The sequence below is a fragment of the Moschus berezovskii genome, chromosome 9, assembly GCF_049115385.1.
Source record: "Moschus berezovskii isolate FMDL1 chromosome 9, NW_MosBer_1.0, whole genome shotgun sequence".
Classification (NCBI taxonomy): domain Eukaryota; kingdom Metazoa; phylum Chordata; class Mammalia; order Artiodactyla; family Moschidae; genus Moschus; species Moschus berezovskii.
In genome coordinates, this window is record NC_142468.1 from 82,672,261 (window position 1) to 82,687,777 (window position 15,517).

The 15,517-nt window shown below is 41.6% G+C and overlaps 1 protein-coding gene across 1 annotated transcript in view; it reads left to right on the forward strand.

The window, feature by feature from the left end:
* SV2C (synaptic vesicle glycoprotein 2C) overlaps positions 1 to 15,517 on the forward strand; it is a 172,644-nt gene that overhangs the window by 139,067 nt on the left and 18,060 nt on the right. Inside the window, exons 6-9 of the mRNA XM_055436073.2 lie at positions 4,544 to 4,654; positions 5,084 to 5,172; positions 11,373 to 11,531; positions 14,528 to 14,661. Of these exons, the coding sequence (XP_055292048.1) occupies positions 4,544 to 4,654; positions 5,084 to 5,172; positions 11,373 to 11,531; positions 14,528 to 14,661 (493 nt within the window). The remainder of the gene's footprint in view (positions 1 to 4,543; positions 4,655 to 5,083; positions 5,173 to 11,372; positions 11,532 to 14,527; positions 14,662 to 15,517) is intronic.

A 15,517-nucleotide genomic window follows, 5' to 3' on the forward strand; every position in this document is an offset into this window, starting at 1 on the left:
CTGTCTCGCTGCACCAGCCCCTCGTTCCTCAGTATCTCATTCTTGCCGTTTTACCTGCCACTCTGCTGTTGTATGTGCTTTTACCTCTGCATGGAATGGTCTTCCATCCTCCAGTTACAACATGTATTCTCAATGGGAAAACTCATCTAAACTAATAAAAACGTCAATGCATGTTCTTTCTTTTTTGGAAAGAATAGTATTTTTTCTCTCAGAACTTCCACCAAAATAAAAGAGTGGTTTTTAAATCCTTTGATGTAGGCAACATGTAATTACACCAAAAATGTCTAAGTTAGGTTTAAAGGTGATATAAGCAAAATATTCAATGTCTTATAAATAGTATCAGTTACAGTCCTTAAAATAAGTGAAATAGTTTCTGATTAACAATCCCTTGACACTTACTGACTCATTGCATTTTTAATATGAAATGGATTTTTTGTAATATGAAGGTATAATTCAGTCTGGCCTCTATCTAAATGATCACAGATTCTTAATTAATAAAAATGTTTTCTGCAGTGTAATGGAGGGACAAAGGTAAATAATGGATGTCCACCATTGAGGACCTGGAATTCTTTGAGTGAACGCTTCTTTTGAGTAGATGCACTACAGAGGAAGAGTAAACTAAAGGATCATAAGGCAAAAGGAATCTTGAGGTGTAATATAGATACTCAAATGTCACCTAACTCTTCTCAGCTGGTTGAGAATAAACCCTCTACCCGATTTCTGAGAAGGTGTCTCTGTAGAACCTCATTGCCCTGCCAACCTGCTTTTCCTTCCAGAAGGTCTGAGTTACCAAGTTCATTCATGATCATGCACGTTAATATGACTGTATAAAGATTAGGTGGGAATAAGATGGGACCACTCTCAAAGAATGGGTCATCTCAATCATTCATATGTGACTTCCAAAGTCATTACAGGATTCCACCATGACACATTTGATTTTTTTCTTATTATACCTACAACATGGCGAATTCACCTGCCTTCCTCAAAGGTCTTCTTCCTGTGTACCTAATTTGAATACTGTTTTTCAGGACATTGTTTGCAGCAAACTCCCCTTTTAAGTGCATTGACATTCTCCTTAGCTGATCTCAGCTACTTCCCAGATCTTTTTCCCCAAATGGACAAACTGAGCTCCAGACATACATGTTGAAGGGCTTTGTGGCCATACTTCTTTGTACTGGAGGCCCTTCAAATTCTGAATTTCTAAATCTGACCTTCTCACCTGAAGAGTCTCCAAATCTCTTCTTTGTCCGAAGACTTATCAACAAGTGCCACCAACACCAGCAAAACTAGACCCCTGAAAACGATCCTGTTTCTTTCTTTCCTTTATCTCTGTTATGTCCAAAAAATCCAGTGTCTTATTATTCTCCATCCTAAATATCTCTCATCATTGTCTTACTTTCTACCCTTACTGCCACTGATTTGGTTCAGTCCGCCCTACTCACTGCCCTCTGCCCTTGCACCATTCTTCAGGAATCACAAAGATTCACTGCTGTTTCCAATACAGTCTTTTCTGTTACACCTCTGGATGTTTGCATGTGGTATTCCTCCCACTTGGAATGCCCTTCAGATCGTTGATCCTTTCCATTCCGTTTCGTCGCTCAGTCGTGTCTGACTCTTTGCTACCCCGTGGACTGTAGCCACTGACTCTTTGCGACCCCGTGGACTGTAGGCTTCTCCATCCATGGGATTCTCCAGGCAAGAATACTGGAGTGGGTTACCATTTCCTTCTCCAGGGGATCTTCCCGACCCAGGGATCGAACCCGGGTCTCCCGCATTGGAGGCAGATGCATTAACCTCTGAGCCACCAGGGAAGCCCAATAACACATGGCAAATGACATACTTCTCCATAAGCTCCAGCTCAAGTTCCACAGTCCATCAAGTCTTCTCTCTCACTCTCAGGTCAGCTTGGGTGTTCTGTACAGTATGTCTCTCCCATCTGATGCAGATTTCCATTGGGATACTTTCTGATTTATACGGTAATTGCTTAGAGAGCACGATGCTTTATGATTGCATCTCCAGGGTCTAGTACCAGTCCTGGCTCCCATGGGTGCTGATGAAAGAATGTACAAACAAACAAACATTAATGAGTGGAGAAGAAGCCTCTCAAAAGTAATATATTGAGTCAGATTGGCCTTCATCAAAAAAACACAAATAACAAATGTTGGTGAGAATGTGGAGAAAAGGGACCCTTTGTACATTGTTGGTGAGAAGTGTAAATTGGTGAAGACACTGTGGAAAACAGTAGGGAGATTCCTCAGAAAACTGAAACTAGAACTACCATATGACCTAACAATCCCGCTCCTGGGTATACATCCAAAAAAACTCAAAAACGGTAATTTGAAAAGATACAGGAACCCATACAACCCATTATTCACAGCATTATTTATAATAGCCAAGATACAGAAGCAGTCTAAGTGTCCATTAGCAGATGAATGGATAAAGGAGATGATATTATAAACAATAGAATATTACTCAACCATTAAAAAGAATAAAATTATGCCATTTACAGCAATATGGATGAACTTGGCATTGTGCTAAATGAAATAATTCAGACAGAGAAAGACAAATACTGTGTACCACTTTTACATGGAATCTAAAAAAACACAGCAACCTAGTGAATATAACAAAACAGAAATGGGCTCACAGATGCAGAGAACAGTGGGGAGAAGGGGGAGGAGAGGAGATGGACAGTAAAGGGGGGGGGAGGAAAAAAGGAATTATTATGGGATTATATGAAATCGTCTGCGTGAAACTTTTGAAAATCGTAAAACACTATAGAATTCAATGAATCCTTCATTCAGTACAAAAAAAGAATTTGTTGTTCAGTCGCTAAGTCATGTCCGACTCTTTGCAGCCCCATGGACTGCCACATGCCAGGCTTCCATGTCCTCCGCTATCTCCTGGAACCTGCTCAAGTTCATGTCCACTGAGTCAGTGATGCTATCTTAAAAAAAAAGGAATACCCCTGCGATTTAAAAAGAAAACAAAACTCTAGAGTGCCACAAAATAATGAATGGTTTGTAGCTGACCCTATTTGGAATCCTGCTTTTAACTCAGACATCATCATCACTAAATACAGACATCTTTGTTTACATAGCCAGGGAGAGGCTACTGCCCACCTGGTATAATTTGAAAGATACTGAGGGTCCTCAAATCACCTCTGTCAAAAGCCAGTCTTGGTACCTGGTTTTGTGCAGTAGAAGTACTGCTTCAGATGTTGGCAGTCTCTCCAGAAAGGTCTATTCAGAAGTTATCCCTAGCAGGATAGCATATGTGCCCATTTCTGTCCTCTCTCAGGTTTGTCAAAAGCAGGTAGATTTTGACTAACGAGGTGAGATGGGATAGGTCCACAAAGGAAAAATGCTTCCCTTTTTTTTCCCCCTCTCTTCAGGCTTCATTCTCTGTGCTGGAAATATTGCTTCTCCTGACTCTTGGCTCTTTTCCTTAGGAGAAGGAGGCTAGCTGCTAGCTTAAGTCATGGATACAGGCTATACCTACATCATTTGTTCCCCTTCTGTCACTGAAGAGTCAGTGTTGGTGCTTGCAACTTAAACTCATTCATTGGACTTCACCTTAAGGTCACCTGTGGGTATTTGCTGACTAGTCACTGTGGGTTTGGGCTTCCCAGGGGATACTAGGGATAAAGAATCTGCCTGCTAACGCAGGAGACATGGGTTTGATCCCTGGGCCAGGAAGATCTCCTGGAGGAGGAAATGGCAGCCCACTTCAGCATTCTTGCCTGGGAAATCCAATGTACAGAGGAGCCTGGCGGGCTACAGTTCATGGGGCTGCAAAGAGTCAGACATGACTGAACACACACGTTTGGATGTGTGAGAAGGAATAGAGGGTCAAGAATGGAAGTTAAATGGGAAGGCTCTAAGAACTCTGTTTAGGGGCCAAATTCATCAAGTAGGTTCCAAAGAAAAGTGTGTTCAGTCACTTTTGTCTAAGCAAAGTAATTCTTAATCCACAAGTGACTCTCTCTGGAGTTTTATCTGCTAGTGTGTGCCTCTTTTTAAAGTTTATTTTATTGAAATGGAGTTGATTTGCAATGTTGTGTTAATTTCTACTGTACAGCAAAGGGGTTCAGTTACCGTGTTCTTTTCCATCATGGTTTTTCACAGGTGCTTGATACAGTCCCCTGTGCCGTGCAGTAGGACTTTGTTGTTTATCCATTCCCTTTGTAATAGTTTGCTAATCCCAAACTCTCAGTCCTTCCCTCCCCCACCTCCAGTGTGTGCCTTTTTAGTCGTGATTCGGAGAAGGGCGTTTTGTTTCATTTAATTCCATTACTACTTACTCCTCCCTCTCTTCTCTATGGTATTCAGCCTCTCATTCTTTCTTTATTCGGTTCTTTTGGGTGCCTTTGAGTCTGTGTACTGACGCCAGTGGTCTCATGTTTGTGGATGCCTGCTTATGTATCAGACACCTGCTTCCTTTTTGCTGGAGTCAGCTTTCACTCCTTGAAAAACTAATCATAAGCCTAAACATTACAACTTCAGAGACAAAAACTCAGCACCGTGCCCTCTGTTGCTCCTTACAGGTAAACAGAATCAAAACCCCAAGACAGATAGATGAACTGATTGAAATTGAGAGTGACACGGGAACATGGTACCGGAGGTGCTTTGTTCGCATCCGCACAGAACTGTATGGAGTAAGTAACAAGCCCACCCTGACTTGCGGGCCAACTTGTTGCTTGAGGTTAGTCAGAAACGGGGTGGACAGAATCTGCCCCATAAGTGGGGTTCTTCCCTCTCCTGCCCAGGGCACCTGAAACTGGTGTTGGACCAGGTAATGGGATTCCCTTGCGATCAGCGGGGTAGCCAAGACATTGCTTTTTGTGGGGAAGGAAGGTGTTAAACAAGGAGTCCTAACAGTGACGGGGTACACCAACATCTCGAGTTACTTTGTCTGTTGGAAGCTGGCATTTGGTTTCCTGTAGCCTTTAGCTTTTACATTTTAGGTCCAAATGAATCGAGCCCAAGGAAAAGGGAACATTTTTTTATAATTTGGCAGAGGGGGTTGGGAAGTAGAGTTACCTAAGGAACTGGCATAAGAAAACTAACTCTCTGATATTTCACAGATTTGGTTGACTTTTATGAGATGTTTCACCTACCCAGTCAGGGAAAATACCATAAAACTCACGATTGTGTGGTTCACGCTGTCCTTTGGGTAAGTGATGCTTACATTTTTGGTGAACGAAATCTTTAAATTTCCATACTGTAACTCCCAACCTCGCTACTTTCTTCTCTTATACTGTGTGATGCTATTAACTCTAGGATTTTTTTTCATTTTAGATTTGCTAACAGTTACAGTTTTTATCAAGCAATCATTTTATTTATGTTGTCATAAAGCTGGGGTGGCAAAACCAACAGTGTTTGGAAAGTTCAATAAGACCAAGGATGATTTGCTCCCATGATTTCTCCACTCTCTCCTCATTGGTGGAGCTCCATCCCCGCTGGCCTCTTTGTTCTTCCTCCAATGTGCCAGAACTTTCTTGACAATGTCCCATCTTGGGTCTGTGCCCTGCCCCCAGACATGGACCAGCTCATTTCTCTCCTTCTTTGAGGCTTTCCTCCTATGCCACCTTCTCAGTGATACTTCCCCAAGTACCTTCTTAAAACTGCAGCTTCTCAGTCCCCCTTCAGACTCCCTGTGCCCTTCTCAGCTTTATCATTCCCCACTGTGCCTTCTGTCATCTTCTCACGGACAAAAAGCTTTTTCATTCTGTAGGAATAAAGAAAGCTCTGTCTTTCTCCTCTGGAAGCTCTGTGAGAACAGAGATTTTAAACTGTTCTGCTCACTGATATATGGCCCTGGCACAAAATAAGTGCTCAATAAATAGTTGTCAGGGCTTCCTAGGGGGCTCAGTGGTAAAGAATCATCCTGCCAGTGCAGGAGACAAATTTGAATGCAGAATTCCAAAGAATAACAAGGAGAGATAAGAAAAGACTTCTTCAGTGATCAGTGCAAAGAAATAGAGGAAAACAATAGAATGGAAAAGACTAGAGATCTCTTCAAGAAAACTAGATATACCAAGAGAATATTTCATGCAAAGATGGGCACAATAAAGGACAGAAATGATATGGACCTATCAGAAGCAGAAAATATTAAGAAGAAGTGGCAAGAATACACAGAAGAACTATACAAAAAAGATCCTCATGACCTGGATAACCACGATGGTGTGATCATTGACCTAGAGCCAGACATCCTGGAATGCAACGTCAGGTGGGCCTTTGGAAGCATCACTACGAACAAAGCTATTGGAGGTTATGGAATTCCAGTTGAGCTATTTCAGATCCTCAAAGATGATGCTGTGAAAGTGCTGCACTCAATATGGCAGCAAATCTGAGAAATTCAACAGTGACCACAGTACTGAAAAAGATCAGTTTTCATTCCAATCCCAAAGAGAGGCATTGCCAAAGAATGTTCAAACTACCACACAATTGTACTCATCTCACATGTTAGTAAAGTAATGCTCAAAAATTCTCCAAGCTAGGCTCCAATAGTATGTGAACCATGAAATTCCAGATGTTCAAGCTGGTTTTAGAAAAGGCAGAGGAACCAGAGATCAAATTGCCAACATCCACTGGATCATCGAAAAAGCAAGAGAGGTCTAGAAAAACATCTATTTCTGCTTTATTGACTATGCCAAAGCCTTTGACTGTGTGGATCACAACAAACTGTGGAAAATTCTTCAAGAGATGGGAATACCAGACCACCTTGCCTGCCTCCTGAGAAATCTGTATGCAGGTCAAGAAGCAACAGTTAGAACTGGACATGGAACAACAGACTGGTTCCAAATCGGGAAACGAGTATGTCAAGGCTGTATATTGTCACCCTGCTTATTTAACTTATATGCAGAGTACATCATGCGAAATGCCAGGCTGGAAGAAGCACAGGCTGGAATCAAGATAGCCGGGAGAAATATCAGTAACCTCAGATATGCAGATGACACTACTTTATGGCAGAAAGCAAAAAACTAAAGTCCCTCTTGATGAAAATGAAAGAGGAGAGTGAAAAAGTTGACTTAAAACTCAACCTTCAGAAAACTTAAGATCATAGCATCTGGTCCCATCACTTCATGACAAATAGATGGGGAAACAATGGAAACAGTGAGAGACTTTATTGAGACTTGATTTATCCAAAATCACTGCAGATGGTGACTGCAGCCATGAAATTAAAAGGTGCTTGCTCTTTGGAAGAAAAGCTATGACAAACATAGACAGCAGAGACATTACTTTGCCAACAAAGGTCTGTCTAGTCAAGGCTATGGTTTTTCTAGTAGTCATGTATGAATGTGAGAGTTGGACTATAAAGAAAGCTGAGCACCGAAGAATTGATGCTTTTGAACTGTGGTGTTGGAGAAGACTCTTGAGAGTCCCTCGGACTGTAAGGAGATCAAACCAGTCAATCCTAAAGGAAATCAGTCCTGAATATTCACTGGAAGGACTTATGTTGAAGCTGAAACTCCAATACTTTGGTCACCTGATGTGAAGAACTGACTTATTGGAAAAGATCCTGATGCTGGGAAAGACTGAAGGCAGAGGAGAAGGGGATGACAGAGGATGAGATGGTTGGATGGCATCACTAACTCGATGGACATGAGTTTGAGTAAACTCTGGGAGTTGGTGATGAACAGGGAAGCCTGGCATGCTGCAGTTCATGGGGTGGCAAAGAGTCGAACAAGACTGAGCAACTGAACTGAATTGAATGCAGGAGACAAGGAGATGCAAGTTCAGTCCCTGGGTCAGGAAGGTTCCCTGGAGGGGAAATGGCAACCCACTGCAGTATTCGTATCTAGAGAATCCCATGGACAGAGGAGCCTGGCGGGCTACACTCCGTAGGGTCACACAGAGTGGAGACAACTGAAGCGGCTTAGCATGGACGCGTGCATGTTTCTACTATGTGCTAAACACTGGCTAGATCCAAAGAAAAAGCAAAACAAACATCTTGCTCTTGAAACGTGAAGAGTTACAGGATAAGCAACAGTTAGAACTGGACATGGAACAACAGACTGGTTCCAAATAGGAAAAGGAGTACATCAAGGTTGTATATTGTCACCCTGCTTATTTAACTTACATGCAGAGTATATCATGAGGAATGCTGGGCTGGAAGAAGCACAAGCTGGAATCAAGATTGCTGGGAGAAATATCAATAACCTCAGATATGCAGATGACACCACCCTTATGGCAGAAAGTGAAGAGGAACTCAAAGGCCTCTTGATGAAAGTGAAAGAGGAGAGTGAAAAGGTTGGCTTGAAGCTCAACATTCAGAAAACGAGGATCATGGCATCTGGTCCCTTCACTTCATGGGAAATAGATGGGGAAACAGTGGAAAGAGTGTCAGACTTTATTTTTGGGGGGCTCTAAAATAACTGTGGATGCTGATTGCAGCCAGGAAATTAAAAGATGCTTACTCCTTGGAAGGAAAGTTATGACCAACCTAGATAGTATATTAAAAAGCAGAGACATTACTTTGCCAACCAAGGTCCGTCTAGTCAAGGCTATGGTTTTTCCAGTGGTCATGTATGGATGTGAGAGTTCGACTGTGAAGAAAGCTGATCGCCGAAGAATTGATGCTTTTGAACTGTGGTGCTGGAGAAGACTCTTGAGAGTCCCTTGGACTGCAAGGAGACCCAACCAGTCCATTCTAAAGGAGATCAATCCTGGGTGTTCATTGGAAGGACTGATGCTAAAGCTGAAACTCCAATACTTTGGCCACCTCATGCGACGAGTTGACTCACTGGAAAAGAGTCTGATGCTGGGAGGGATTGGGGGCAGGAGGAGAAGGGGACGACCGAGAATGAGATGGCTGGATGGCATCACCAATTCGATGGACATGAGTTTGAGTGAACTCCGGGAGTTGGTGATGGACAGGGAGGCCTGGCGTGCTGTGGTTCATGTGGTCGCAAAGAGTCAGACAGGACTGAGCGACTCAACTGAACTGAACTGAACCTGTTATTGACCACATTTTAAGCTTTATGATTTCCTTATAAAGTCACTGAAACTTCAAACAATGTGTAGCATTGAGTGGCTATCCAGTAAACACTGGCTGAATAAATGGAGCATAGCAGAAACTCCTCCATGTTATTGATGGAGGAGTTGCCATTTTTGAAGATTTGTATCCTCTGAATATGAATAGAGAGCCCTGCAGAGTTGCTGCCTCCAGACTCATTTCATATTCAGTGGCCACCACTCATACCCCTGCAGTAATTATTTCATGATCTGTGAAGACAAGAGGCTGGAATCTATGGAATCCTGAGGCAGAGATGATTCAGGAATCCTGATGACAATGCTGATGATAAAAACAACTTAGCCTTTTGAGCACTTGCTATGTGCTGGGTATTTTGCACTCCACTTAATCCAAGCAGTTATCCAGGGAGGTAGTTACTCTCATCATTCTGATATTAGAGATGGCAGATAACCAATGCTTTGATAACTTGCCCAAGATCACATGACTGGTAAGTGGCAAGGCCAGGATTCTAAACCTACTTGTCTATCTGCACAGGTGATTCTCATAATCACTTCTTCCCCTGTGTAGCTCAGTGTAACTGGGGATAAATCAGAGCAGTGGTTCTTGAACTTGAGTACCAGAAGAGTTCCTTGGAGGACTCCACCCCACAGTTTCTGATTCAGCAGGTCTGGATGAGGCCCGAGGGTCTGCATTTCTAACAAGTTCCCAGGTGATGCTGATGTTGCTGGTCCAGGGACCCTGCTTTGGGTGGGAAGCACCAATTTAGAGCCACGTTGTCCAGTGAAGATATAACTTCAGCCACATGCATCATTTTAAATGTCCTGGCGGTCACATTTAAAAAGGGGTGAAAAAAAGGAAAAGGAAACCGGTGAAACACACTTTAATAATATATCTTATTTCACTCATTTTGTCCAAAATATTATCATTTCTTGACATTTAATCAATATGATTAATGACTTAATTTTATATTTTTCCCATGCGTATATCTCATCTGGACTGGTCACATTTAACTGCTCATACCTGTGGTTAGTGGCTACTGCTCTGAAGATCATGGCAGTATGGCTGAGCTGTAACCTGTTAGAGTAACATACTAGAGGCTAGAGGTAGAAAGTGGGCAATAACCTGGCTTTTCCAATAAATACTTAAATGGCCTTTTTCCCAGCCTTGAACCTCAGGGGCATGGGCTCTGCCCCCAGGCTAACAGGACCACAGTAGTGAAGGAACCAAGAAAAATCATCTGTTAATAATGAGGTCATTCTCTAAGGGCTCTCACAGTTTGGGGACCCCAGGAGTTTGTAGCTCAAGACTCGCAGATGGGGTTCTTCAGTGCAGCCTAAGGGGATGAGGAGAAACCTCTGGCCAGGATGTGCCTGTGTAGGATGGAATTCTTGCACATATCTCTTCCCCAAGGAGGGACTCAGGACCTTGGATTCTCCAGGGAAACCCAGGCCATCCCTCTAGTTTGATTCTTGCAGACTGGTGATGAGGAGGGGCCAGTGAGATTCCTGTTTGATGACCCATAATGCTAAGGGACGGGAATGGGGATGGGGAAAGTGGGGCACAGTCCTAATTAACAGTGCTTCTCCAGGAACCACTACCTCTCTGAAAATAGCAGGGAGATGGTCATGGCCACTAGAGTGCCAGCACCTTTAGAGACACCTTTACAGCATGCACCCACTGGGTCTTTAAGGTGGCGGCCATGGCCACAGCTCCGGCAGCAGCTCCAGGCAAAGTGACTGGAAAAGATGGTTTCTCTGTGATATGGAATCCTGAAATGTGATCATTCTTAAAAAAGGATCAAGCTCTGAGCCTTTGGAGTGGGAGCACTGACTCCAAGACTCTAGACTACCAGAGAACTAACCCTAGGGAGTATCAAATTGTAAGAACTCACACAAAGGAAACCATTTATATACAAGACCAGGCATCACCCAACCACCAGAGGCACCGTGTGCAGGATGCCTCATCTAAACAACAAACAAAACAAATATACAAACCCAATCATCAGCAGACAGGATTACCATCTCACTCAGCCTTGCCCATCAGAGGAAAAACAAACAAATGAAAAAACCCAGCACAAGTCTCACCCTATATGAAGCTTACACAAACCACTGGATCAGTCTTAGGAGAGCAGAAACCAAAAGGAAAAAGAATTCAACTTTGAAGGCTGGGAAAAGGAGACATCAAACACAATAAGTTAAATAATAATAATAATAATAATGAAAAGGCAGAGAAATACTACACAAATGAAGGAACAAACTAGAAACACAGAAGTCCAAAAAAAATGAAGAGGAAATAGACAAACGACCTGAAAAAGAATTCAGAATAATGATAGTAAAGATGATCAAAAACCTTGAAAGCAAACACCTTTACAAACTCACATTTCTTTGTCTTTGCAGGTACTACGGATTATCTGTTTGGTTCCCTGATGTCATTAAACATCTGCAGTCAAATGTGTTGAAAAATGTAGATGAACCAAAAGTGAAATTTTCAGATGCAACTATTAACTTTACAATGGCAAATCAGATTATTACCGGAATGGAATGCGACAATGGCAGGTCCGGAAACTTTTAAATCATTTAATTTCCTACCTCGTCTTAAAAATGTATTTATTTGCCTTCATGACACTAAAATATGCATATGCACAATTTTTTTCAGTTTGTACATGTAGTCATTTTCTGACTGAATTCAAATGCTTCCAAATGGCCTTTAAAGAAAAGATACATGTATATCAGTTAATTCATTTAAATTACTTCTTAAACTGAGCTACTTCCCCTTTGTAAAGGAGTGGAATTGACTGGTATGAAAAGAAAATTCAGAGAGGCCTTGGAAAGCAAGCAAAATAAGTTATGGAAGGGAACAGTGAGGATTATGAGAAAACAGGTTATAGTGTTATTTAACTCAAAGAGGAAATCTGACATGTAATTTCATGCCTGTTTTCTGTCTCTGGAAAAGGGGACTGCTCCTCTTCAGAATTCCTTCCTTCTCCACTCTGCTGGTTCAAGAATTGGGGTTAAGTTGTATCAGAGAAAGTTTCAGTTAAAGAATGGGAATGATTTTCCAAAGTTAAGGGCTTTGAAAATAGGAGATAAGTTAACAAAGAACATTTTTGAGTATAGAGTGTGGAACTCCTCGTGATGAGGAGGAAGAACTGATTGAAGAAATAGTCATGGTTTATTTTTTTGGAGATGGAAAGGGGAAGACAAGGTCCTCGTTTCTACCCATTTGTTATCTGAGCAAATGGTTGCTGGTATGAGTTTCTGTTGGTTTACATCATTCTTAGGAAATTCTCCCAATTTAAAAAGAGATCAAAGTAAAAATCTAACATAATTGATAAAAGTTTCTCTGGGCAAAAACCAGTTTGGAAAGATGAAATTTAATTCTGTGGGATGCTTATGGTTTGTGTAATGAAAAGGAGAGTTACCAACTAGGAGGTAACTGTATGGATTGGCAATTCACTGGGAGGCCTGATCCACACCTCTCCCTCCCAAAATACTGACTTGAATCTGTATTTGTTTTTCCACAGAAATCTTGGAGTCAAGTGCTCTATAATTTTAGGTTGAAAATTGACTTCATTATTTAAAAATTATTGTAATCTCATTAGAAATTTCTAGTATGTCATATTTTTAAGAAAAAGTTCTAAGGTGGTCAATCATGGAGAAATCTTTTACTTTGGCAATATAATGATTAATACTTTTAATAATATTAAAATCTTTGTAAAGCCTATATGTTTATTTTAGAAGGTGATAGAAAAAATTTTTTTGTCTTTCATGGAAATTTGAAATGCCACTAACTAACTCATTTAAAAAAAATAGTTTTCCTATTCAGCAATCTAAAATGGCAATTCTTTATGTACTGATAAGGAATGACCTCTGAAGTAGACTCTGCGGAGAACAAAGCAAGTTGTAGAATAGTGTCTTCTTTGCTGGCACCCTGTCTGCAGAGTGCTCCCTGAAGAGCATACGAGCAAATGACAACAGTGGTCCTCTCTGGGAAAAAGAACTGGGTAGCTTGAGGATGGGAGGGAAGAGACTTATTTTTTCCTTTTTGAACATTTTTAATTGTTCTCCTTGTGTATTCTATGCAGATAGCATCCACTGGAAAAAATAATAATTGTTTCCCCTTTCCAAATGCAGTTTCATTTCAAAAAATTAGTGATCTTCTTCAAATGTGCCATGATTTACCCTCTTTCTGTAAACAGATTTATGGCTTAGGTGATTTTACTCTGAACTCCTAGAGTAGGGGGTGAATTTTTTAAGGAGGTTGTTCTCATAGGCGTTTAGTGCAGTCTGAGCTGACAAATACAGTCTGGCATTAGAGTGAGGATGATTTTTTAAATCTCAATAGTGAATTACTTTTAAGCCATCTTCCTTGCCTAGGAGGATTGGTCCCTTTCTGCCCTAATAACACTGGTATTTGGTATATTAACTTCTTCCCCAGTTGAACAAGCATTTTTCTCTCAATGACTGGTGAAGGATACATTCACAGTCCCTAAATAAACTACCAAGACACATTGATGGATATGTATACATGTCTCCCAAGGGTCTTTATCAACACTTAATATCTGAACTGTAAACTCTTCTAAGATGTCAGAATGATTGTGCCTGTTATCATCTCCACCTTCCCTCTTGCATCACCCAAAATGAATCAGAGCAAGTTTCATCATTCTACCATTTCCAAAAATAGGCTGAGCTATGGTCATTCAGCTTGGTTTGAGGAATATACCTCTTGGCACCAAGAAGAAAAATATTCTTGGAAATGACTGTGAGCAATGAGTTTCTTGACCCCAAGATAATCGTTCTTCACATAAGTGATTTTCCCATCCTCTCTTCAAGATAATTGGAAGTCCCTACACTAGAATAAAGAATCTTTGGGTTATCAACTTTGGAAATAAAAGTAAGCATGGGAGCACATGCTCAAGTTACAGCTATTAACCCCAAACAGAGAATTTTCAAATAAAGGCATATGTGAAGGAGCAAGAGGGAGGATAGGATTAAAAAATAAAGAATCAGTTCAGTTCAGTTCAGTCGCTCAGTCATGTCCGACTCTCCGCGACCCCATGAATCACAGCACGCCAGGCCTCCCTGTCCATCACCAACTCCCACAGTTAATCTCCAAACTCAATGCCTTCAACTATATACCCCACAAACACCCTTTTACCAACATTGCTGAAAGCTACATGAAGCTATTTTGGATGCCATCTCTTTTTCTGGTGGAAAATAATATTGGGGAACAGTGAGATAACTGAAAGGACAGGCTCCATGAGGAAGAGGGGGGAAAGCTAAGAGTTTAGAAAATCCAGAAGCCACTGTCCTTTTTAATTGAGAGTGTCCATAGTGGAACCTCAGGTAACCCTCTTCAGTATTCCTTCCTGGAGAGTCCCATGCACAGAGGAGCCTGGTGGGCTACAGACCATTGTGTCGCAGAGTCGGACATGACTGAAGCGATTTAGCATGACCCATAGTGGAGCATCACATCTCTAAATCTGTTTGACTTAACTGTGAACCCTGATAGACTCAATCATTGACATGAATTTTGTGTGTGTGTTGGACAGATTCGCAGGGATCAGGTTCAAATCCATAACTTTCAAAAATTCAGTTTTTAAGTCCTGCACCTTTGAGGATGTAACTTCAGTCAACACCTACTTCAAGAACTGCACATTTATTGAAACTGTTTTTAACAAAACAGGTAGGTGTGCCACTTAACCCTGCCTGGATCTTCTTCACAGCCCTGGTTCTTGGCAGAAACGTGATACCTATTTGGTGATAGGTGTGGACAGACGCTTATGGGGAAGTGAACGTTGAAGTTCTAGTGAACAAATTCCCTCCATCAGGTTGGATCAAAGCTGAGGTTGTAGTGACTGTTTTTGTCAGATTTAATGCAGATAGAACAGGCTGAGCTCAAAGTTGGCAAAGAAAAAAAAAATAGTCCTGTGGTGAATAACTTTTAAAGCAGAGAATTAACCTATAGTCATTTGACAGTCTTGATTTCAAACTCTGCTGTTAGCTTAAGTGAGCTGGCCTCTCTACAGAGATGCTCAATCACATATAATCTTTTAATTCAGTCCATTTAATGGAGTCTGGGAAACACCCAAGGGAGAAAGAGGAGGGAAGCAAACATTGACTGAACACTGACTATATGCTTGTTCCTACCTCAGGTTATTTGACACTCATTGTCTTGTTTAATTTTCACAATAGCTGAAGCTTCAAAAACTGCAGTAATTTGGCCACAGTTGTATAGCTGGTCACAGCAGACATATGAGCCCAGGCTCATCTGATTGCATAGCCCCTGCTCTATCACCCCACACATTGGTCCATCTGTTCCATGAGGTCAAAATAATGGCCCAACACCGGCAGAAGGACCAGCGCCACTTTGTTACTAGCCCTGCCTTCTTGGTGCTCAGACAGGAGCCATCTCTGCCTAGCTCCAAGTGAGGATGGGGTCAGGGTTCTTAAGGTTTGTTTAAACAGTGGTCTCTCACTGTCTTCCAACCCATTCAACCTCAGAAGACCAGCTTTTTAGGCCAATTTTGATCAGTGAGGAT